At 48.0% G+C, this 24,942-nt stretch overlaps 1 protein-coding gene and 1 pseudogene across 11 annotated transcripts in view; one reads left to right on the top strand and one right to left on the bottom strand.

Annotated features, from left to right (window-relative positions):
* The window catches only part of SLC7A6 (solute carrier family 7 member 6), a 42,690-nt gene that overhangs the window by 11,374 nt on the left and 6,374 nt on the right, over positions 1-24,942 (bottom strand). For 6 of the 11 annotated variants that reach the window (XR_004179658.1, XR_004179657.1, XR_004179656.1 and 3 more), the window contains exons 4-7: positions 18,507-18,601; positions 16,856-17,414; positions 3,026-3,151; positions 341-485 (exon numbers count right to left, since the gene is read on the bottom strand). Coding sequence is in view for 8 of the 11 variants with exons in the window: in XM_017953710.3 (XP_017809199.1) it covers positions 341-485; positions 3,026-3,151; positions 16,856-17,414; positions 18,507-18,601 (925 nt within the window). In the remaining 3 variants the exon portion in view is untranslated. Of the gene's footprint in view, positions 1-340; positions 486-3,025; positions 3,152-16,855; positions 17,415-18,506; positions 18,625-19,354; positions 19,431-24,942 lie in introns of those variants that run through there. The other 5 variants (XM_009196751.3, XM_017953715.2, XM_021932380.2 and 2 more) reach the window with 3 other exon arrangements.
* Positions 6,601-6,701, top strand: LOC116271348 (annotated as a pseudogene).

Here is a 24,942-nt window from a genome sequence, read left to right on the forward strand (position 1 = left end):
TCTAATTCCTTTGCCCCAGCTGGGCCTGCTGCTCCCCACTGAAGGTTCAAGGTCCTAATTCCTTAGCCCCAGCTCGGCCTGCTGCTCCCCATTGAAGGGCCTCTCCTCTAGGAAGGACCCTGTGTATCCTCCAGTGTGAACATAAGGACAGGGAGCCGAAGGCTTTCCCACCTTCACTCACTCCCATTCTAGCCCTCAGCCCCTCCTAGCTGGAGAAGGGGGAGTAGGGAGAAGAGGGGAGGAGAGTCGGAGGGAGGAGGAGAAGGATGAGGGCAGCCACGCCCACTATCAGCAGGAGTTCCAGCCAAGCTGGGGAGTGAGAGTGTGATCCCGCCTTTACCTTTCTGGGTTTTTGATTTCTTCTGTTACAAAATTAAGGGTGTCCCAACCTGAGTAAGAGAAGAGGGCAGAGTAGAGGGCAAGAGAAAGGTTTCCCATGTCCCAGGAGGAACCCTCAAAGGCGTCCTGAAAGTGCTCAGAGTGTCCTGTGGGGGCAAAGGCAGGTGAGGGGTTCAGAGAGAAGGAACAGGCCAAAGAAGAAAGGAGGAGATGGGAGGTGTAAGAGAAAGATACGAAAGGAGAATAGGGAAGAGGAAGGGAAGATGAAAAAAAGGAGGAATGGGGAGGAACAAGAAAGAAGAAACAAGAAGGTAGGGGAAAGAAAAAAAAAAAACATAATTTAACACCAAAAGATCAGCAACCACTAGCTCCCTACACTTTACCACACCACCCACTTCCTCAGGAAAGCTCCATTCCTCTAATAAAACTAGACAATCAAAAACCAAAGACATTCCTGGCTGCCCTCTGATGTGACAATACTTCTTCCAAAACCCTAAAGAATTTCCATTTCCTGCAAGTGATCTCACAGCAAGCCCCAGCTCTTCTACCTATTTATGTCAAGAACCCCGTTTCACAGGAAGGAGTTATTTTTCATCGAAAATTAGACCTTCCTGTGAACTACCTCTCCGGGGCCAGACTACTGCAGAATTTGGTCAAATGGCTTTATCAGCCTCATGGGAAGGACTCTCTGCTGCTCTACTTGCGGTGGCTATGGTTGCATGGGGGAGATCACATGCTATAGAGGAACTGAGACCTTATCTTTCACTAGGCCTGGGCCACCCCTACCCTTTGGGGAGCCAGCCCAGGCCCAGATGCCTGTCATTCTCCTCAGAGGTCTCAGAGACTGCAGACCCAAAAGCCCAGGGGACAGCACCCAGCTACCCAGGACAGAGACCCTCTGGACACACTGGGGTTTTTAACAAGACCCAGACTTCTAAGGAACCCCATTGTCATACCCTGAAGAAAGCCTAGACCCAGCTCTCATGTGGTAAAATGAGCTGGTTATGCAGCAAGAGAAGAGAAAATAGAGACCCCTGTCCTCAGGGGTGTCCATCCTCATACACAGCAGTGGTTCCCTAAGGAACAGATCTTCAGGGGAGGATTACTCAAAATGCAATTTGACCCCAGGATGCTCCTGAGCCTCCAGGAACATCCACGTGGCTAGCTCTACTAACTTGATATAAGTACACGGGCTAGACCAGCAGCCCGAGAATCAACAAAGGCAATTCTGTTTTTCTTTTTCTTTTTTTTTTTGAGATGGAGTTTTGCTTTTGTTGCCCAGGCTGGAGTGCAATGGCAAGATCTCGGCTCACTGCAACCTCCGCCTCCCGGGGTTCAAATGATTCTCCTGCCTCAGCTTCCCAAGTACCTGGGATTACAGGCATCTGCCACCACGCCCAGCTAATTTTTTGTATTTTTAGTAGAGACAGGGTTTCTCCATGTTGGCGAGGCTGGTCTCGAACTCCTGACCTCAGGTGATCCACCTGCCTCAGCCTCCCGGCCTCCCAGAGTGCTGAGATTACAGGCGTGAACCACTGCACCCAGCCCAACAAGGGCAATTTTTTTTTTTTTTTTTTTTTTGAGACTGAGTCTTGCTCTGTCACCCAGGCTGGAGGACAGTGGCACAATCTTGGCTTACTGCAACTTCCACCTCCTGGTTTCAAGCCATTCTCCTCCCTCAGCCTCCCTAACTAGCTGGGATTACAGGCGCGCACCACCACGCCCGGCTAATGTTTTTATTTTTAGTAGGGATGGGGTTTCTCCATGTTGGCCAGGCCGGTCTCGAACTCCTCACTCGCTGATTCACCCGACTTAGCCTCCTAAAGTGCTGGGATTACAGGCGTGAGCCACCGCGCCCGGCCAAGGGCAATTCTTAAAAGCACAGCTTCTTAGACTCCAAACCAACCAGAATGTGATCCAATAGATTTGAGATTAGGGTCTCAGCTCCCCAGGTGATTGTACACAGCTGGGGAGCTGTGTACAATCACTAGGACTGATGACCTAGAGAACTAGGCTGTGAGATGATTGAGATATCTGTGGCTAAATACACCTCAAGACCTCTCCAGGGCTCATGAGATCTTGGTAGGCCTATTACCCTCACTGCCAGTCCTCTCTGATCCAGGAACGAAAAGCTTTCTAAAGCCAACATGCAGGAAAGACACTGCCAATTTCACATTTTAATATTTTTCTGAGAGCTGACTTGGGGAGGGATTGTTGAATACAAGTTCAGATGAAAAGTAAAGGCTGCAAAATAACCACCCATTTCCATACCCCACTTTCAACTCCATATCCCCTGCCACCTGTCTCAAGGAGGGCCCAGTCTTCCTACTTGTAGCTTGGCAGTCACAGACCACAAATAGGAGCCACTGTATCCCCACAGATCACTTTTATGACCCAATCATGACCCAAGCTTCAGGAGCTCCTAGGCCCTTGGCTGGCTTCCTGCAATGCTCCCAGCCTCCACCAAAGGAAACCAGCCCTGAGGGAGAGGCTGACTCATGTCCACTTGGCCAAGCCAGCCTGGCCCAGAAAGCCCAGAAAGAAATCTACTCCCATCTCTTGCACTCACTGACACATGCTAGCATGTACATAGAAACAGCTGAGCAGTGAAGCTAACAGAGTCCCCATGTCCTCCTCAGGGAATCCAGAGGAACTCCTGGTGGTACCGCCCCTTCCCACCACTTACCCTGGCACAGTTTAACAAGGCCCATGACAATGATGGCAATGAGCGCTACGACCTTGGCGTAAGTGAACGTGTCCTGCACACGTGTGCCCCACTTGACATAGGCACAGTTCACAAATGTCAGCAGGCCTAGGAGGAAAACCACAAAGTCACTGGTAGGCTTGAGTTGAGGGCACAGGGGCCCAACCCCTCTTTACAGAGAGCACCACTTTCTGCCCTTCCCGCCTAAGGCAGAGGGACCAATAGACCAGTCAGAACAAGGTGAACTGGCAAGCGAGGGGACACCCTGCACCCGCCCCGGCTGACAGCACACAGGCACGTCCATCACTACTGGCACTCAAGGATACGAAGGCATGCGTGAATACATAGTTATGCATCCTGATGGCCAGCACCATTTCTGGGAATCCCCCCCAGGCCCAGGGATGGGTGATTTCACCCACTCTTTCCCACCCAGACTCCCAAGGTTCCAAACCACAGGAGACATAAGACCTCTTCATGGCCAAAAGAAACACATCAGTAAGTGAGGTAAATTTGAATGCAGATGGCAGGTTACCTAAGAAATTAGAGACACAGTGTTTTGTATATAAGTGTAAAAATGAGGCCAGGTGCAGTGGCTCACATCTATAATCCCAGCACTTTGGGAAACTGAGGCGTGAGCCCAGGAGTTAGAGACCAGCCTGGGCAACATGGAGAAACCCTGTCACTACAAAAAATACAAAAATTAGCTGGGTGTAGTGGTGCACACCTGTAGTCCCAGCTACTCAGGAGGCTGAGGCGGGAGGGTCGCCTGAGCCTAGGAGGTTGAGGCTGCAGTGAGCTGTGCACTCCAGCCTGGATGACAGAGTAAGACCCTGTCTCAAAAAAATAAAAATAAAAAAGAAAGAAAGAAAGAAAGAAAAAAAGTCTGTTATATGCCTGAAAATTTCACATACACCTCTGCATCAATTCTCACGACTCCAAAATACAGATATTCCTATTCCCATTTTATGGATGAGGAAACTGAGGCTGAGAGAAGCTAACTACCATTTCTAAGTTCACATTCCCAAGCCCACTGATCACTTCCACCCTCATTCCTACCCATACCTCCTCCCAATTCTCAATGAAGTCCATGGAGAAGCGCACCCACTAGGGTACTCCCTAGGCTCACGTGGCCTTAAGTTCTAGCTCCTCACACACCTCAGTGACATCTGGGCCTTGTGCTGAGAGCCCTGGCACTTTGCTCCTGCTAAACAATGACTGCTCTGATCCATAGGGAGGACATAAGAGCAATATCCAGCAGGAAGGAACGCAGTGACATCTGTAAGTACTGCCTCTAGCATCCAAAAATAGAACTTTTATGTGTACCTCAAATCTTATTACAAAATCTTTTGGGCCCATCTCTAGGCCAACTCCACTTACTCCTACCCACTTTGCACTCTCTCCTTCAGCCAGACTCTCTCTCTTATTCGTACCAGACATACACGTAAAAAGAAATGTCCTCCCCTCCTCTTCCTGCCATAGCTAACAGCAACTCCCACTTTCAAGGTCTAGTTCAGCCCCCGCTTCCTCTTCCTCTGTAAAACCTTCTCTGAATACACCAGCCAGCCCCTCTCTGAGCTCTTTGTCTCCTGAACCACATGGCATTTCTGCTTCTTAGCACAGCTTAAGTGTCTATGCTATCGTCACGTAGACACCTGTCTCAAATCTCTCCCTCAGGTGACTGGGTCACGCTTCTCCCAAGATCACAAATTCTCAGAAGGCAACAGCAGTATATCATTTTATTTTCTTTCTTCCTCCTTTTTTTTTTTTTTTTTTTTTTTTTTTTGAGACAGGGTCTTGCTTTGTCACCCAGGCTGGAATGGGCACAATCACAGCTCACCGCAGCCTCGATCTCCAGGGCTCAAGTGACCCTCAGCCTCCTATTAGCTGGGACCACAGGTGCACACAACCACACCCAGCTAATTAAAAAAAAAAAAAATTAGAGACAGGGGTCTCGCTATGTTCCCCAGGCTGGTCTGGAACTCCTGGGCTCAAGCAGTCTTCCTGCCCCAGCCTCCCAAAGTATTTGGATTACAGGTGTGAGCCACTGAACCTGGCCATGTTGTTTTCTTAAGCTCATCACCAAGCAAAGAGGGGTACTGATAAACTCTGGTTGGAACCAAGGTGGTAAGATTTTCACTCTAACTTCCAATTCCCTGGGGCAAGGCAAATTATCAGAAAGTTGGATATTCTTCCATTCAAATGGAGAGAAGTGCCTACGGCCAGCCTGTGAAAATGAACACAGGTGGCAGGCTCGATGGCTTCAAAGAGCTTTCACTCAGTACACTGGCAAGTAACATAGGTGCTTACTAGTCAATCATGATGTGGAAGTAGGGGGACAGTGGTCAAATGGGAGGGGAGAAGAAGCCCAAAGAAATGCATGCTGCTGGCAGGTCTTCCCAGGCCCCTACCCTGATGATCAAAGCTACCGGTATGGGGTTAAGCCTCAATCAGCTAACATACGGATTACCTAGTTAATAGGCATCAGTAATCCATAGGCCCCTGTACAGTACAGTAGCCATGTTTTGAAGTACCTGCCCAGCTCCTTCTTGGGAATTGCTCCCCCTTCCCTATCGTGACTGATGGAGCCAGACACTGGACCCAAGTTGACTCTGTTATATTGCCTCTCCCAGAAACACAGAATTGGAATACCAAGAAACTGAATCTAATAGTAATGGACAGAAGGGTCAGGAGCTACAGCAAGTCAAAGTCACATACAAGCCCTTAGTAACAAAGGGACAGAAACCATAAGTAAGTAGAGGAAGGAAGCAGGACCACAAAAAGAAGCAGAAGTGGGAGGGCATGCAGCTTAGACAAAAAGACTGACGGGGTCGGGGCAGCGTTGCACACCTGGAGTCCCAACTGTGTGGGAGGCTGAGGTGGGAGAACTGCTGAACCCAGGAGTCCGGGCCTATAGTGCACTGTAATAGCGTCTGTGAATAGTCACTGCACTCCAGCCAGGGCAACAGAGTGAGAACTTGTCTCTAAAAAAAAAAAAACAAAAAAAGAAAGACGAGAAAATACACAGAAGACAGAGACAGAGGGGTGAGAGATAAGAGACAAGGAGGCAGAGACAGAGAGAAGAGGACAAAAGGAGAAAGACACAAAAAGGTAGAAATACAGATGGAGAAAGAGACTGACAGTATCCTGGCAGTGCTAACTGTGCTTCTTGTTTGCAGCTCCAAGGGGAAGAGAAGCTGATGCACTCCTCAGACCCACTAACAGGCAGTGGGTCTCACTTCTGATCCTTCTCCTTCCCTCTATCTTGCCGTAAATGTCCTACAGGTTTGGTCTCTCTGCACACAGGTAAATATTACACACAGTGGAAATTCAACAACTATGTGCTAAACTAATGAATGAAGGCAGCTGTTTGTGGAAATGCCTGCAGAGTCCATTCCAGTAGACCAGCTGGAAGGATACAAAAGCACCTGGTGAGAGTGGCTCCTCTTGGGAGAAAGACTAAAGCTGTGGAGAGGGAGGGAGACTTTTTCCACTGTGTGCCCCTATGACTGGTTTACCATGAACATACGCCTCTTTCTAGATAAAAATAAAAATAGTTCGTGCTCACTTTAGCAGCACATATACTAAAATTGGAACTATGCAAAGATTAGCATGGCCCCTGAAACATTTGAAAAGAATTTGTTTAAAAATAAAAATTGTTGGCCGGGCGCGGTGGCTCAAGCCTGTAATCCCAGCACTTTGGGAGGCCGAGACGGGTGGATCACGAGGTCAGGAGATCGAGACCATCCTGGCTAACACGGTGAAACCCCGTCTCTATTAAGAAATACAAAAAACTAGCCGGGCGAGGTGGCGGGCGCCTGTAGTCCCAGCTACTCGGGAGGCTGAGGCCGGAGAATGGCGTAAACCCGGGAGGCGGAGCTTGCAGTGAGCTGAGATCCGGCCACTGCACTCCAGCCTGGGTGACAGAGCGAGACTCCGTCTCAAAAAAAAAAAAAATAAAATAAAATAAAATAAAATAAAAATAAAAATAAAAATTGTTCATTAGCAACAATGTAGCACCAGAAGGCAGAGCCAGGGCAGTGTAAAGCTAGGAGGCACCTACAGCACAGAATTTAAGGAAGCACTCATTCTCAGGGGACCACATGCAGGAACCTGAGAGTGAGTACGCCCTTCAACGCTGGCCCCAGGCATCTCGCTTGCCTCACCCTATTCTCAGCCCTGCCAGAGAACAGAGAGCTCCTAGAACAGTCTGTCAAGCAGAAGCCAAGTCCCTTGACTGTTCTCCTGTTTCTAATTAAGAAACAAAATTTCACCATCTGATCCTTACTCCTTTATTGCTTCCTAGAACTCCCAGCCCCTCTAGCCTTACCATAAACTATCAGAGTTCAAACAAAGTCAACGGCTGGGCCTTAAAGCCAGATGCTAAGATTCAGCTACCACAATTAAAACCTTCCCTCTTCTCCTGATCTCATTTCCTTGCTGGACAAGCCTGCACCAATGAGCGTGGGACCCACATGAGGGTCTTCAAGGCTCTCTAGGAGCTTATTGCTGAGAAAGGAGAACTCAAATGGCAGATCTAGACTGAAAGCCAAAGCAGAAACAAATCTCCAAAGTCTCTGTGGCACAGATGGCTAGTTATCTTCCTCTATCTGTTCTTCCTTTTTTCCTTTGTAATAGAAATTTTAGCTGAAGTCATGTCTGTCCAAAATAAAGCTGACGTGTCCTAGCCTCTCCTGTAGGTAGGTATGGCTGTGCAACCAGGTTTTCTCCTGGGATGTACGCAAACATTTGATATAAGACCTCAGAAAGTGTCTTTAAATGAGGGAGGCAGTGTCTTTGTCCTTCCTGTCAGTTACAATGCAGACATGACAGCTAGAGCTTCAGTAACCATCCTGGACCATCCTGGACCACCGGCTAGAAGTCACAGGCTGAGGATGGCAGAGCAGGAAGACAGAAGGAATGAACCTGACTCCCTGAAGAACTGAAGTCATCCAACCCACACTGCCTCCTTTTAACATGTGAGAGAAACAAACATCAACATGTTTGAGCCATGCTGCTAAAGGTTTTCTGTTGTCTGAAACCCAAGTTAATAGTGAATAACATATGTACCCTCTGGCAGAACTGGGCCTTTCATACTCTCTTTCTGATGAGGAGATGGCCTGGCAATCTGAAGCTGTACTCCCAGCTACGCTGACAGTAGTCACAACTCTCTTTTCCCATAGGCAACAGAAAGCGGAGGGAAACCTTCCAATTCCTCCCAGACAGGCTGAGTGTTATAAAGGGGCATTCAAGGACAAAGGAGTGCAACCCTAAACAAAAAATAATTTTAAAAATGTGGAAGAAAGGCCAGGCGCGGTGGCTCATGTCTGTAATCCCAGCACTTTGGGAGGCCAAGGCGGGTACATCACAAGGTCAAGAGTTCGAGACTAGCCTGGCCAGTATGGTGAAACCCCGTCTCTACTAAAAATACACAATAATTAGCTGGACATAGTGGCGTGTGCTAATTAGTCCCAGCTAATCGGCGGACTAAGGCAGAAGAATCGCTTGAACCCAGGTGGCAGAGGTTGCAGTGAGCCAAGATCACGCCACTGGACTCCAGCCTGGGCAACAGAGTGAGACTCTGTCTAAAAAAAGAAAAAACGTGGAAGGAAGAAAGGCAGGGTAGGGAGGGGACAACTACAAGACATTCAGGAGTGAAATGTTCTCCAACACTCTAGGGAAGGTAAACCCTTCCAAATGGGGATCCCAGAATCAGTAGCTACCTCCTGGGATGTATATAAATATGTAATGTATGTATCTTTTTTAAAAGTATTCTTGCCCGGCGCAGTGGCTCATGCCTGTAATCCCAGCACTTTGGGAGGCTGAGGCGGGCAGATCACGAGGTCAGGAGATCGAGACCATCCTGGCTAACATGGTGAAACCCCATCTCTATTAAAAATACAAAAAATTAGCCGGGCGTGGTGGTTGGCACCTGTAGTCCCAGCTACTTGGGAGGCTGAGGCAGGAGAATGGCGTGAACCCGGGAGGCGGAGATGGCAGTGAGCAGAGATCATGCCACATAACTCCAGCCTGGTCAACAGTGCCAGACTCCGTCTCAAAAAAAGTAAAATAATACAAATAAATAAATACAAGTATCCTTGTTTTTTTGTGTGGTTTTTTGTTTTATTTTGTTTTCTAAGAGACTAGTTCTTGCTATGTTGCCCAGGCTGGTCAGGAACTCCTGGGCTCAAGTGATCCTTCTGCCTTGGCCTCCCAAACTGCTGAGATTACAGGCATGAGCCACTGAGCCTGGCCAGTGTCTTTGTTTTTAATTACACAAATACATGTAGTCCCATTATGAAGACATTCAAACTATATATATAGGGTTGGAGTCTTGAAGCAACTATGATCAAGACCCAGTTCTCCCTAGGTCCGTATCACTCTCAGAACATGAAAGCTGTCTGTCCATAGCAACTAGCCAAAATGAGGAGTGTATCCTTTCTACTGAGAACTCTGACCAGGCCTGGTCCAAGACAGCAAGAAACCATGGAAACAATGGATACTCAGGGATCATACAGTGTTTCTTCTTCCCTCCAGTCTCATCCTTCCCAGTCTCCCTCCTTCTCTTCCTCCTGCTCACTGTCACCCTTGCCAAACAAACCCCACTGAGCTTTGATGCTGCTGTGTCAGCAATGAACTACTTCCATGTTGAAATCTTCAAAGCAAATACTTTCCATTGATGTGTATGAGCCTACACAAGAGGGAGGATCCTGAGGTCAAAGCCCACAAAGATAAATGGGCTGAGAATACCTAAGCCAGAAACATCACCCTTCTGCAGCCAAATCAAGTACTCATAATACTGGGCACCTGGGTTACTGTGAATCCTGCTGGTCACCTAGGCAAAGAGGAGACCCTGTGTACCTACCTCAAGAACGAATATTTCTCCCCATTCGTCCCACAAGTGAGTATGAGCCCCTAAACTTCCTGAGTTCAGTCAGCAGCCTGCGGCCCTGCCTCACCACATTCCAAAACCCCAGAACACATATGAACAGAGTGCACCCTTAAGACAGAGTTTCTCAACCTCAGCACTATTGACATTTTAGGCCAGGTAAGTCTTTATTGTGAGAAGCTGTTCTATGCATGGCGGTATGTTCAGCAGCCCCCGTGACCTCTGTCATTAGAAGCAAAAAGTACCTCCTCCCAGGAGCTGTGACAACCAAGTGTCTCCAGATATTGCTAAATGTCTCCTGGAAGACAAACTTCCCTCTGGCTGAGAACCACTGTTCTAGGATAATTAGTAGGTAAAATAAAATAGCCTGAAATCCACAAAAAGTTGCTTGGATCTCCTTGCCAGTATAACCTGGGAATGGGATGGGGTACAGCCAGAAAGCCAGGATCTGAAAGTACAGTGCCTTCAGGGGCCAGGAAACTAACATGAGTGAGCAAAGGCAAGAAAGTCTGGGTATAATACAAGAAGTGGAGGACTACAATGGATTGGGCAGTCCATACTCCTTTAAAAGGAGCCATAGCCGGCCGGGCGCAGTGGCTCACACATGTAATCCCAGCACTTTGGGAGGCTGAGGCAGGCAGATCACGAGGTCAGGAGATAGAGACCATCCTGGCTAACATGGTGAAACCCCGTCTCTACTAAAAATACAAAAAATTAGCCGGACGTGGTGGTGGGCACCTGTTGTCCCAGCTACTCGGGAGGCTGAGGCAGGAGAATGGTATGAACCTGGGAGGCGGAGCTTGCAGTGAGCCGAGATGGTGCCACTGCACTCCAGCCTGGGTGGCAGAGCAAGATTCCATCTCAAAAAAAAAAGAAAGAAAGAAAAAGGAGCCACAGCCCTCCACAGCAGCTCACATCTGTAATCCCAACACTTGTAGAGGCTGAGGCGGGAGCATCACTTGAGCCAGGAGTTTGAGACCAGCCTGGGCAACATAGGGATACTCCTTTTAAATAAACAAAAACAAAAACAAAAACAAATTTTTTTAAAGGAGCTACAACTACTCAAATCTAGCTCATTGTATCAGGCAGGAATTTGGGTCCAGCAATGCCAGAATTTTTGATTTTTCAAGAGAAAAGGCAAGTCCTGATTTTAAATTGTTGGCAAATAATTCAAAATTATTTACAACACCACAAACCAAACAGATCTATCTCTGGGGCCCAAGTCTGGCTCACAGGCCACCAGCTTACAGCCTCTGCCCTAGAGTTGGTTATATACAGACTTCCTGGGCCCTCCCTTCTAGGATGGAACTTTTAAGTGTCTAGAATGGCGTGGCTATAACTTGTTTAGGCAGGCTCCCAACCAACGAGCCGGACCCCTCTCATGCCTCAATTTCAAGACTAACTTAATTCTCCTATCCTATCGAAGTCTTACCCTAGATTCAGTGCAGACCTTTGGTTTTTTCCCCCCTAAATAACCTAATTGGTTTTGTGCAATTTATGTCTCCTGAAACCATGTTGTTCCCACTGCTGCCTTTACTCAAGGAAACTCTCTCAGCATATCCTAGCTCTGTAGAAAGCCTGATACTGCAACCTAAGTTCCACGAAGGTAAGTAAGCTGAACCCTAAAGCCTATCCTTGTCGGAAGAGGATATGGTTTTATGACTTGGCCATTACTGTGGCAAGCAAGTTCTTGCCCTCAGGCCTGGATTCTGGAAAAGCCAGTGCTTCTAGGAGAGAAAGCTTGCAGGAACTCAGATCCCCAGGAATCTGGATGAAAGTACATGTTGAATGAAACAGGCTGGCCGGCCCGACTTACAGGCTCACACCTATGATCCCAGCACTCTGGGAGGCCAAGGTGGGCAGATCACTTGAGCTCAGGAATTCGAGACCAGTGTGGCCAATATGGTGAAACCCCCTCTCTACTAAAAATATAAAAATTAGCCAGGAGCTCGCACCTGTAATCCCAGCTACTTGGGAGGCTGAGGCAGAAGAATCACTTGAACCTGGGAGGCGGAGGTGGCAGTGAGCCAAGATTGAGCCACTGCCCTCCAGCCTGGGCAACAAAGCAAGACTCTGTCTCAAAAAATAAAAATAAAAGAGAAAATTGAGGTAGCAATTAGTTAACTCCCCAAGATCAACAGTTGGTCAATGATAAAGCTGAAAATTAAATCCAGTCTGGTATGGGGGCCTGCAATCCTAACCACTATACTATACTGCCTGGAAATTGCTTATGTGTCTTCAAACCATGTTTTCTAAGAGTATTTGATGAAAGAGATTAAATATTAATTTTTTTTGAGACAAAGTCTCATTCTGTCACCTAGGCTGGAGTGCAGTGGCATGATCATAGCTCACTGCAACCTTGAATTTCTGGGCTCAAGGGATCCTCCCTCCTCAGGCTCCCGAGTAGCTAGGATTACAGATGCACACCAGTGCCACTGCCACCACGCCTGATTATTTTTTTTTTTTAGAGGTGGGGTCTTGCTTTGTTGCCCAGGCTGGTCTCAAACTCCTGTGCTCAAGTGATCCTCCCTCCTCAGCCTCCCAAAGTGCTAGAATTATAAGGCATGAGCTACCATGCCTAGCCAATATTAGTTTTTAAAAATTTTTATGGTCGGGCGCGGTGGCTCAAGCCTGTAATCCCAGCACTTTGGGAGGCCGAGACGGGCGGATCACGAGGTCAGGAGATCGAGACCATCCTGGCTAACACGGTGAAACCCCGTCTCTACTAAGAAATACAAAAAATAGCCGGGCGAGGTGGCAGCGCCTGTAGTCCCAGCTACTCGGGAGGCTGAGGCCGGAGAATGGCGTGAACCCGGGAGGTGGAGCTTGCAGTGAGCTGAGATCCGGCCACTGCACTCCAGCCTGGGCGACAGTGCGAGACTCCGTCTCAAAAAAAAAAAAAAAAAAATTTTATAAAGCAGTATACAACCTACAAGAAAAGATGACTTCAAAAGGTACTTATGACTGAGCATGGTGGCTCACGCCTGTAATCCTAGTATTTTGGGAGGCCAAAGCAGGCGGATCACGAGGTCAAGAGATCAAGACCATCCTGACCAATATGGTGAAGCCCCGTCTCTACCAAAAATACAAAAATTAGCTGGGCGTGGTGGCATGCACCTGTAGTCCCAGCTACTCAGGAGGCTGCGGCAGGAGAATCTCTTGAACCCGGGAGGCGGAGGTTGCAGTGAGCAGAGATCGTATGCCACTGCACTCCAGCCTGGGCGACAGAGCAAGACTTCGTCTCAAAAAAGAAAAAAATGGACCGGGCGCGGTGGCTCAAGCCTGTAATCCCAGCACTTTGGGAGGCCGAGACGGGCGGATCACGAGGTCAGGAGATCGAGACCATCCTGGCTGACACGGTGAAACCCCGTCTCTACTAAAAAATACGGAAATTTAGCCGGGCGAGGTGGCGGGCGCCTGTAGTCCCAGCTACTCGGGAGGCTGAGGCAGGAGAATGGCGTAAACCCGGGAGGTGGAGCTTGCAGTGAGCTGAGATCCGGCCACTGCACTCCAGCCTGGGCGACAGAGCGAGACTCCGTCTCAAAAAAAAAAAAAAAGAAAGAAAAAAATGATAATAATAATAGATAGGCTGGGTGTGGGGGCTCACACCTGTAATCCCATCACTTTGGGAGGCTGGGGTGGGCAGATCACCTGAGGTCAGGAGTTCAAGACCAGCCTGACCAACATGGAGAAACCCTGTCTCTACTAAAAATACCAAATTAGCCAGGTGTGGTGGCGAATGCCTGAAATCCCAGTTATTTGGGAGGCTGAGTCAGGAGAATCGCTTGAACCCAGGAGGCGGAGGTTGCGATGAGCCAAGATCATGCCATTATACTCTAGCCTGGGCAGCAAAAGCAAAACTCCATCTCAAAAAAAATTTTTTTTAATTTAAAAATAATACATATGCACACAAAAAATACTAGAAAGTATTTCACCCAAATAGTAACAAGAGTACTGTAGGAGGTAAAATCATGGGTGACTCTTAATTTTCTTTTTTCTATTTTTCTGTATTTTTAAAATTATGTATAAAATCTATGTTTTACCTTTTAATTAAAAAATACTAGGCTGGGTGCGGTGGCTCACACCTATAATCCCAGCACTTTGGGAGGCCGAGGCAGGTGGATCATCTGAGGATCATCAGGAGTTCGAGACCAGCCTGGCTAACATGGTGAAACCCTGTTTCTACTAAAAATACAAAAAATTAGCCAGGTGTGGTAGAGCATGCCTGTAATCCCAGCTACTTGGGAGGCTGAGGCAGGAGAATTGCTTGAATCCAGGAGGCAGAAGTTGCAGTGAGCCAAAATCATGCCATTGTACTCTGGCTTGGGCAACAAGAGCGAAACTCCATCTCAAGAAAAAAAAAAAAAACACTAAAAAGTGTTGCTTTTGAAGAGCATTTTATGAAATGGGGAAAAGCTTGTGATACACTAAGTTTAAAAAGCAGAATATAAAATTATAAGCAAAGTATGGTGCCAAGTCTACAAACAAAAGAAAGACACTATCAAACTATTAAAAGTACTCTTCTTGGCTGGGCGCAGTGGCTCACACCTGTAATCCCAGCACTTTGGGAGGCCAAGGAGGGCGGATCATGAGGTCATGAGATCGAGACCATCCTAGCTAACATGGTGAAACCCCATCTCTACTAAAAAAGTACAAAAAAATTAACTGGGCATGGTGGCGGGTGCCTGTAGTAGTCCTAGCTACTTGGGAGGCTGAGGCAGGAGAATGGCGTGAACCCGGGAGGTGGAGCTTGCAGTAAGCTGAGGTCACCCCACTGCATTCCAGCCTGGGCGACAGAGCTAGACTCCATTTCAAAAAAATTAAAAATAAATAAATAAATAAAAGTATTCTTCTCGACCAGCCTGACCAACATGGTGAAACCCCCTCTCTACTAAAAATACAAAAATTAGCTGGGCGTGGTGGCGGGCGCCTGTAATCCCAGCTACTCGAGAGGCTGAGGCAAGAAAATCGTTTGAACCCAGGAAGCGGAGGTTGCAGTGAGCCGAGATTGTGCCATTGTACTCCAGCCTGGGCAACAGAGCAAGATTCCATCTCAAAAAAAAAAAGTACTCTTCTTTTGGTGGTAGATTTTGGATGACTTAAGAGTAATTTAATTTTCTAAATAAACATGCTTTGTGAGGCTTTTTTGTTTTGTTTTGTTTTGTTTTGTTGGAGACAGGGTCTTGCTCTGTCTTGTTGGAGACAGGGTCAGGCTGGAGTGCAGTGGCGTGAACACAGCTCACCGCAGCCTCGACCTCCCAGGCTCAACAGATCTTCCCATCTCAGCCTCCTGAATTGCTGGGACCACAGGCACACACCAACATGCCCAGCTAATTTGATTTTTTGTAGAGACAGGGTCTTACCATCTTGCCCAGGATGGTCTCAAATTCCTGAGCTCAAGCAATCCTCCTACCTCAGCCTCCCAAAGTGCTGGGATTACAGGTGTGACCCACCATGCCTGCCCTAATAAATGTATTTTATAATCAGAAAATTACTTCCTTTTTGAGAAAGCTCAGTCAGACCAGAGTCTCCCTAGCCAAAGCCTATCAGATATATAGCTGAGCAGCTGCCTTCCCTAATCCTAAGGGTATCTGTTTCCCTCTCACTATCCTAAGAAATATGGAGCGTTTTCCCTTTAATTTGTCTTTAGCAAATTTTATAAAGTCAAGAGGCATGGGTATTCTACAGTCCTTTATTGCTAACTCCAAGGTACTCTCGGGCTATTTTTAACACTGGATAAACTGCATATACTGCCAATGCTTTTGCAAGCGGAGATGTGGAAAGAACAGAATATTATTAAGTACCTCTGGCAGTACAGTGCTAAGGAACATAGAATTCTGGGCCTTTCTCATTTAAAACACTAGTTCTGCAAGGCTGGGTAAATTCACAGCAATCTTTTCTCCTTACTACCCCGTAAGAGAAAAAGGAAAATAAAGAGGGGTCAACTGGGATCTCTCAGTTCTATCTGCAGAAACTCAAATGTGGCTGCAGGCAGAGCTTGTTTACGAAGTCAGTGTAAAGAAGTCTGGTACAGTAGGAAGAAAAGGTGTTTCGTTTTCGTACCTGCTGCTCAGAGCAAGCCACAAAGAGCAGCAGTGGCAGACAGGAAAGGGTCCTATGGGCCTCAGGTTTAACACCATAGGACTCCCAGAGTCTAGTGAAGCCTATTTTCTCACTGATGCCTTTAACTGGTTTAAGATAAAAATCTGGGAAATAAAATAATTCTTTTTTTTTTTTTTTTTCCTTCAGCAACAGAATAAAGGCCTCAACACTGGTGGGGTTTTTTCTGGGCTTACAACTAGCGATGTTGACTTCAACCAAAACAGCTGTCAAGACAAAAGACATGCCCCAACCTGTCACACAGACCACAAAACAGAACAAGGGCAGCCAAGAGAGGAGGAATATGAGGCACCAAAAACCATGAACAGATTCAAACTTCTCCCGTCCCCATCCTTTATGCTTGCTTATCTTTCAGGACCAAATGACTGATAAAATTACTTCCTCAAAAGGTAAGAAGCCTCCCTCCCCTCCAAAATGCAAAATATGCTATTCAAATATAAAGTATCTTTTTATTTTTTTGGAGACAGAGTTTTGCTCTTGTTGCCCAGGCTGGAGTACAATGGCATGATAACTGCTCACTGCAACCTCCGCCTCCCGGGTTCAAGCAATTCTCCTGCCTCAGCCTCCCAAGTAGCTGGGATTACAGGCGTGCACCACCACGCCCAGCTAATTTTGTATTTTAAGTAGAGACGGGGTTTCTCCATGTTGGTCAGTCTGGTCTTGAACTCCCAGCCTCAGGTGATTCGCCCACCTCAGCCTCCCAAAGTGCTGGGATTACAGGCATGAGCCACCACACCCGGCCTAAAGTACCATTATTATAGTACCCACCACCCCCCAATATCCTCCCAATCTCAGCCCCCACTTACATATGCAAGCAGCAGCGAGGAGACGGCAGGCCAGGTATGGGGGATCACAGCTGGGGAAGGACGGCTGGATGATGTAGTTGGCGAAGGTGATGGCGATGATGGCCTGACTGGTGGGTTCAACAACTAGCAGTGAGACCCACAGGCGGATGAAGGCAATGAAGCCCCCAAAGGCCTCTAGAATATAAGCGTAGCTGGCTCCCGACTTGGTGATGGTCGTCCCCAGCTCTGCATAACAAAGGGCACCCACAACAGAGAAGAGCCCACCAATGGCCCACACAATCAGCGACATCCCATAGGAGGCAGTGTGTACCAGCACACCCTTGGGTGAGACGAAGATCCCTGAGCCGATCATGTTGCCCACCACCAGGCTGACCCCATTCAGCAGGGAGATCTCCTTTTTCAGCTGCATACTTTCGGAGGACCTTTGAGGTGGCGAGCTGACATCTTCTTCCACCTGGGACTGGCTGGTGTTAGGGACAAGATGGTAGGTGGGTGTGGGCCTCCCAGGCTCCCTGGCTTCCATGACAAACAGTTCCTGCACACCTGTGTTTACTGTGGCCTGGCAAAGAATACAAGTATGTCAGTCTAGGGCAGGAGCTGGTAAGGCTCTATTTAGACCAGATTTCCCTGCCCACTTCCTATTTAGGGACAGCATGCCATGCACACAGCCCTAACTACAATAGGCCTGTCTCAGTTCCCACCACAGGACACAGGGAAACAGAAGTGGGCAGACCTTCACTGCTCCCAAGAAAGACACCAGGGGAGCTCATGCATGATGTGATGACGACTTCCAACGACAAATACCTGTCTTGCAGCCCAGAGTAGGCTGGCATTAAATTTGTCCAATGATTGGATTCTCCCTGAGTTACAGATTTTTGCTCTGTTCTCACCAGCTTAAAACCCACAAACCTGCCCTGCAGAGAAGACCAGAGTCCCTGCACCTGGTACACAGTCGTTACCAGCCTGAAAGGCTTCTCACTGTCCATACCCAGGTAATCCTGCCCACTCACCTCCACCCAAACATAAACTGGGACTTCTGCAGTGTCCAGCGAGACATGGAGATGTCTGCAGCTACTCTCAGGCCAGTACAGAATGTGAGGAGGTGGTGGGAAGGGTGAGGAAGACGCTAAGATAGTACTAGACCAAGGGGAAGTCCCTCATGAAAATACACGCCTGGGCCGGGCGCGGTGGCTCAAGCCTGTAATCCCAGCACTTTGGGAGGCCAAGACGGGTGGATCACGAGGTCAGGAGATCGAGACCATACTGGCTAATACGGTGAAACCCCGTCTCTACTAAAAAATACAAAAAACTAGCCGGGCGAAGTGGCGGGCCCCTGTAGTCCCAGCTACTCAGGAGGCTGAGGCAGGAGAATGGCGTAAACCCGGGAGGCGGAGCTTGCAGTGAGCTGAGATCAGGCCACTGCACTCCAGCCTGGGCGACAGAGCTAGACTCCGTCTCGGAAAAAAGAAAAAAAAAAAAAAAGAAAATACACGCCTGGCTGGGCGCAGTGGCTCCCACCTGTAATCTCAGAATGTTGGGAGGCCGAGGCAGGCGGATCACAACGTCAGGAGATCGAGACCATCCTAGCCAAAATGGTGAAACCCCGTCTCTACTGAAAATACAAAAATTAGCTGGGCATGGTGACACATACCTGTAATCCCCACTCGAGAGGCTGAGGCAGGAGAATCGCTTGAACCAGGGAGTCGGAGGTTGCAGTGAGCCAAGGTCGCACCACTGTACTATAGCCTGGTGACAGAGCGAGACTCGGTCTCAAAAAAAAAAAATACATGCCTATGTATCACTGTGTCTGCAACACCTACCTTACTCTCCCACGTTGCTGCTTGCCCATTCAACATCTTTCTTTTTCCAAAGTACTCAAAAGAGAGGGGTTACGTAATAAGACAGGGTGGAGAAAGGACATCCAGGGGCATCCCAACCCAGGGCTAATTTGCCATTGGCGTATTTGCTTTCTTCCACAGCATGCCCCTCGTGTTGGATTCCACTTTAACCTACCTAGGAAGGACCCAGAATCTATCAAAGGAAAATCAGCACCTTCCTGACTCTGCACCCAGCGTGACCTTCTCCCTCCCTCAACTCCTATGCCAGTCACACTTCCGATCCCTTGATCCCATCTCATCTTCAGAAGAAATCTGGTGGGCCATTTGATTCCCACCCAAGAATTAGTCCTTTAAGGTCATGGAGATAACCTCCAAGAATCAGCAATAGGAACAGGATTGGCAAGCACATCATCTTTCCAGAAGCCTCTTATCTATTCAACAAATGTGTATGTGATGTGCCGAACCTGGCCTCGTGGAGCTCAGAGCAAGGAAACCACAGTCAACAGTGAGTAGTTCTTAGGGAAAATGCTGATCTCCACAGCTGCCACCCAAAACTCCTGCCTTCCCTATCCCAAACCCCTTCAAGTCTGGACCTGAGCCCAAGTAAAAAAGCTCCTCCCAGGCCCCAGTCAAGCCTTCCCCCAGTCCCAGGAGTGCCTACCTCTGCTTCAGTGAGGCTGAGCTTTAAGGCAGCACCACTTTTGCTTTCGCTCTGGCACCAAGTCATGCAGGTTTCCCTACAGAGGCACGTGGAAACATACTTGTTTTCATGTGCCTGTCAGGTGAGCCCCGGCATCCATTAGAACAAAACTGGTAAACAGCTGGGGAGCCTATAGTCTCACATAAGAGTCAGGTGCAGAGAGACCTAGGATGCCTTTTCTACCCAAGTCAACATGGAGACGAGCAGAGAAATCTGACCCCAGTGACCAATACAGCTCCCCCTATTCCATCACACTCTAGCTGGGAGGAGGGATTGGGGTTACTAGGTATTCCCTTTGTATTCATAAAACCTGGCACTGGTGATGCTGATATGGCTTTATCAGGTTTGTCAGATACACTGGTGAAACTACCCAGTGGCCTTATTTGGAGAGATGGGGCACAGTCACAGCCCCACAAGACCTCATGCCTAGGATTTCAGTCGCAGCACCCGAATGAAAGACAAGGTTCCTGCTGGAAGGTTAAGGACTCCTTCTGCCAAGGAGAGTAGCAGAATCACACATAACTGAAGGCAGATAAGACTTCTTTCTCTTTCAATCTCTCTCTCTCTTTTTTATTCAAGAGACAGGGTCTCACTTTGTCAGCCAGGCTGGAGTGCAATCATGCAATCGTAACTCACTGCAGCCTCCAGCTCCTAGGCTCAAGCAGTCCTCTATCTTGGCCTCCTGAGTAGCTAGGACTACAGTTGCTCGCCACCATGCCCAGCTATTTTTTTTTCTAATTTGCTTGTAAAGACAGTGTTTCACTATGTTGCCCAGGCTGGTCTTGAACTCCTGGCCTCAATTGATCCTCCTACCTTGGCCTCCTGAAGTGCTCAAATTACAGGTGTGAGCCACCATGCCAGGCTTCGTTCTCTTCATTCAGTAACAAAATGCATGCTGGGTGCAGTGGCTCACACCTGTAATCCCAGCACTTTGGGAGGCTGAGGCAGGTGGATCACAAGTCTAAGAGATTGAGACCATCCTGGGCAACATGGTGAAACCCCGTCTCTACTAAAAATACAAAAAAAATTTAGCTGGGCGTGATGGCATGCACTTGTAGTCCCAGCTACTCAGGAGGCTGAGGCAGGAGAATCACCTGAACCTGGGAGGCAGAGGTTGCAGTGAGCCGAGATAGCACCACTGCACTCCAGTCTGGTGACAGAGCAAGACTCTGTCTCGAAAGAAAGAAAGAGAGAGAGAGAGAGAGAGAGAGAGAGAGAGAAAGAAAAGAAAAATGCAATTGTTATCAAGAGCCTGTCCTTGGCAAAAGTAATTAAAGTTCCTACCTGTTTGCTAAACACCCAAGAGCAAAATTGTAATGTAACCCTAGCAGCTCCCAAGAGCACGTGACTAAGTCCTAGGCTGGCTTGGCCACACGTACAACCTCAAGGCCATCCCTTACCTCCTCCCCATATCTAAACTTCACCTTGGCAGGGCACAGTGGTGCATACCTGTAATCCCAGCACTTTGGGAGGCCAAAGCAGGTGGATCTCTTGAGCCCAGGAGACCAGCCTGGGCAATGGCAAAACCCTGTCTACACAATAAAACTACAAAAGTTAGCTGGGCATGGTGGCACACACCTGTAGTCTTAGTTACTCAGGAGGCTGAAGTGGGAGGATCACCTGAGCCCAAGAAGGTTCAGGCTGCAGTGAGCCGTGATCACACCACTGCACTCCCACCTGGGTGACAGAGAGACCCTGTCTCAAAAAACAAACAACAAAAATTACAAATAAAATGGGGCCAGACATGATGGCTCACGCCTGTAATCCTAGTACTTTGGGAGACCAAGGCCGGAGGATCGCCTGAAGCCAGGATTTCAAGAGTAGCCTGGGCAACATAGGGAGGCACCGTCTCTACAAAAAAATGAAATAAGAGAAAACTAGGCCAGGGACAGTGGTCCACACCTGTAATCCAGCACTTTGGGAGGCTGAGGCAAGAGGATTGCTTGAGCCTGGGAGTCCGAGACCAGCCCAGACAACATGGCAAGACTCCATCTCTACAAAAATACAAAAATTAGCTGGGCACAGTGGCACATGCCAGCTACTTGGGAGGCCAAGGTGGGAGTATCTCTTGAGCCAAAGAAGTCAGGGCTGCGGTGAGCCATTATCACGCCACTGCATTCCAGCCTGGGCGACAGAGCAAGACTCTGTTTCAAAAAACAAAAAAATCTAGTATAAAATGGAAAGTCCTCAACTTCCACCTTCCACTCAGGATGCACAGCACCATTCCCACTCCAGTGACAAACAACACTTTTTCTTGGAGCCATCAGAAAGCTGAAGTTACAGGGCAACCAACTAGATTGAAACTCATGGGGCCGGGCGCGGTGGCTCACACCTGTAATCCCAGCACTTTGGGAGGCTGAGGCGGGTGGATCATGAGGTCAGGAGATCAAGACCATCCTAACTAACACGGTGAAACCCCGTCTCTACTAAAAATACAAAAAACTAGCCAGGTGTGGTGGCGGGCGCCTGTAGTCCCAGCTATTCGGGAGGCTGAGGCAGGAGAACGGTGTGAACTTGGGAGGCGGAGCTTGCAGTGAGCAGAGATCGCGCCACTGCACTCCAGCCTGGGGGACAGAGCCAGACTGCATCTCAAAAAAAAAAAAAAAAAAGAAAGAAACTGATGGAAAGACGGCCACCTCCAAGGAGATAGAGAGATACAAGGTCTGGCTCACCTGTGGCAGTGGGAGAAAGAGGAGACAACCATTTAGGTGAGTCAGAAGAATTCAGGTAAATTTTTTTAAAAATTACCAAATGTCAATTGTGGGTCAGGAAGAGCCACAGACACTCAGGTTTTTTCCATAGACCTCAGTGGGTACTCATAAGAAATACTGGGCAGGTAACCTGAGAAAACCTCTCTTGGTAGTGCTGGCTTATGGGAGGGAAAATACAAAGGCCAACCTATACCCTTCTTCTCTGAAGAATAAATACCATAAACCCCTGGGAAAGGGCAGCAAACTCTGTCACTCCTGAGGCAGCTGGGGCAGGATAAAAACAAAAACAAAAACAAAATAAAACAAAACAAAACTCTATGCCTGGAGGAGGGGTAGGAAATTCTGGGCAAGACCACTGGAGGTGATTTCTCCTGGGAAAAGGGCAGGAGCACCCAGAAAGATCCACTCCCAAGACCCAGGGAAACAAACAGGGCCTGCCTAAGACTGAGGCTGAACCAGGACAACGGAGAAATCCCCACTCCCTACCACCAGGTTAGCAAGCACCCAGGAACAAGCAACAGTAGTCTACCACTGAGACCGTGTACTGAGGCATAGGTGCACAGAGAAATCCTAAAGCTGAGGGTGGCTGGACGCAGTGGCTTACACCTGTAATCTCCAGGGGCTAAGGCTGGAGGAACTTGAGGTCAAGAGTTCGAGACCAGCCTGGGCAACATGGCAAGACCCCATCTCTAAAAAAAAAAATTAAAAAGTAGCCAGGCATGATGGCACACGCCTGTAGCCCCAGCTATTTACTCAGAAGGCTAAGAGGTAAGTTTGAGCTCAGGAGTTGGAGGCTGCAGTGAACCATGATGGCACTACTGGCATTCCAGTCTGGGTGACAGAGTGAGATGACTGAGTGAGACCTTATTTTCTTTCTTTTTTTTTTTTTTTTTTTGAGACAGAGTCTTGCTTTGTCACGCAGGCTGGAGTGCAGTGGTACGATCTCGGCTCACTGTAACCTCTGCCTCCTGGGTTCGAGGGATTCTCTCGCCTCAGCCTCCAGAGTAGCTGGGACTACAGGGGTGCACTACCACGCCTGGCTAATAAGCTGAGGGTATGGATGGAGGATAACCACTGAGAAAAAGCCTCCCTCCAGCAAATCAACCATAAGCTGGCAAGGAAACACGAGAAGAATTTGAAGCCACTGGTGCACCTAACGTAACCATAGCAACAATAACACCCAAACACAACTGTCTCCTGACTAGGAGTTCAAACTCCCATACAAACAGTCTAGCAAAGAAAAGCTGTACCCAGTTCCCAAAATAAATGCTATATACCTCAGTCTCTACTGCTCCACGTACCATATCTGGCAATCAGTAACAAGTTACAAGCAACATTAAAAAAGCAAGAAAAACAACCCACTATCAAGAGGTAAAGTAATCAATAGGACCAGACTTAGAGATGACCCAGATAATGGAAACATCAAACAATGAATTTAAAATAATTGTGTTTGATACATTAAAGACTCTACTGAAAAAGCTGAACAGCATAAGGAAACAAATGTGGAACTTTAGCAGTGAGATGAAAACCAAAAGGGTTAAAATGGAAAAAGTGAAAAAATAGAACAGAACATCAAGTTGTGGGGCAATACCAAAGAGCCTAGGTAAATATTTTTTAAATACATATTTTTGGTGTTTTTTTTTTTTTTTTTTTGAGACAGAGTCTTGCTTTGTCGCCCAGGTTGGAGTGCTGTGGCGCAATCTCGGCTCACTGCAATCTCTGTCTCCCGGGTTCAAGCAATTCTCCTGCCACAGCCTCCTAAGTAGCTAGGATTATAGGCGTGTGCCACCACACCCAGCTAATTTTTGTATCTTTAGTAGAGACGGGGTTTCACTATGTTGATCAGGCTGGTCTCAAACTCCTGACCTCATGATCTGCCCGCCTCGGCCTCCCAGAGTGCTGGGATTACAGGCATGAGCCACCGTGCCCGACTCTTTTTTTTTTTTTTTAGATGGAGATTCGCTCGTTGCCCAGGCTGGAGTGCAGTGGCTCAATCTCAGCTCACAGCAACCTCCGCCTCCCAAGTTCAAACAATTCTCCTGCCTCAGCCTCATGAGTAGCTGGGATTACAGGCACATGTCCCCATACCCAGCTAATTTTTATATTTTTAGTAGAGACGGGGTTTCACCATGTTGGCCAGAATGGTCTTGATCTCTTGACCTCGTGATCCGCTCGCCTCAGCCTCCCAAAGTGCTGGGATTACAGGTGTAAGCGATGATGTCTGGCCCCGGCTAATTTTGTATTTTTAGTAGAGACAGGGTTTCTCCATGTTGGTGAGGCTGGTCTCGAACTCCTGACCTCAGGTAATCCACCCACCTCGACTTCCCAAAGTGCTGGGATTACAGGCGTGAGCCACTGCGCCCAACCACATTTTTGCTCATTTTTAATAACTTTAGAATATAACTGACCACCCAAAACAAAAATAGTAGTAATGTATTATGGGATTATAGCATATTTAAACGTAAAAATGTCAAGCTGGGCACGGTGGCCCACACCTATAATCCTTGCACTTTGGGAGGCTGAGGCAGGGGGAATCATTTGAGCCCAGGAGTTTGAGACCAGCCTGGGCAACACAGCAAGACCCTGTCTCTACAAAAAATACAAAAATTAGCCAGGCATGGTGACACACGCCTGTAGTCCCAGCTACTCAGGAGGCTAAGACAGGATGATCCCTTGAACCCGGGAGTCAGAGGTTGCACTGAGCTGAGAGATCGCATCACTGCACTCCAGCCTGGGCACTTGAGTGAGACTTGGTCTCCAAAAAAACAAGTGAAATGTCTGGCCAGTCAGTGGGAGGCCAAAAAAGGGAGGGAGGATCACTTGAGGCCGAGTTCAAGA

This window comes from Papio anubis, chromosome 18 (genome assembly GCF_008728515.1).
Source record: "Papio anubis isolate 15944 chromosome 18, Panubis1.0, whole genome shotgun sequence".
Classification (NCBI taxonomy): Eukaryota; Metazoa; Chordata; class Mammalia; order Primates; family Cercopithecidae; genus Papio; species Papio anubis.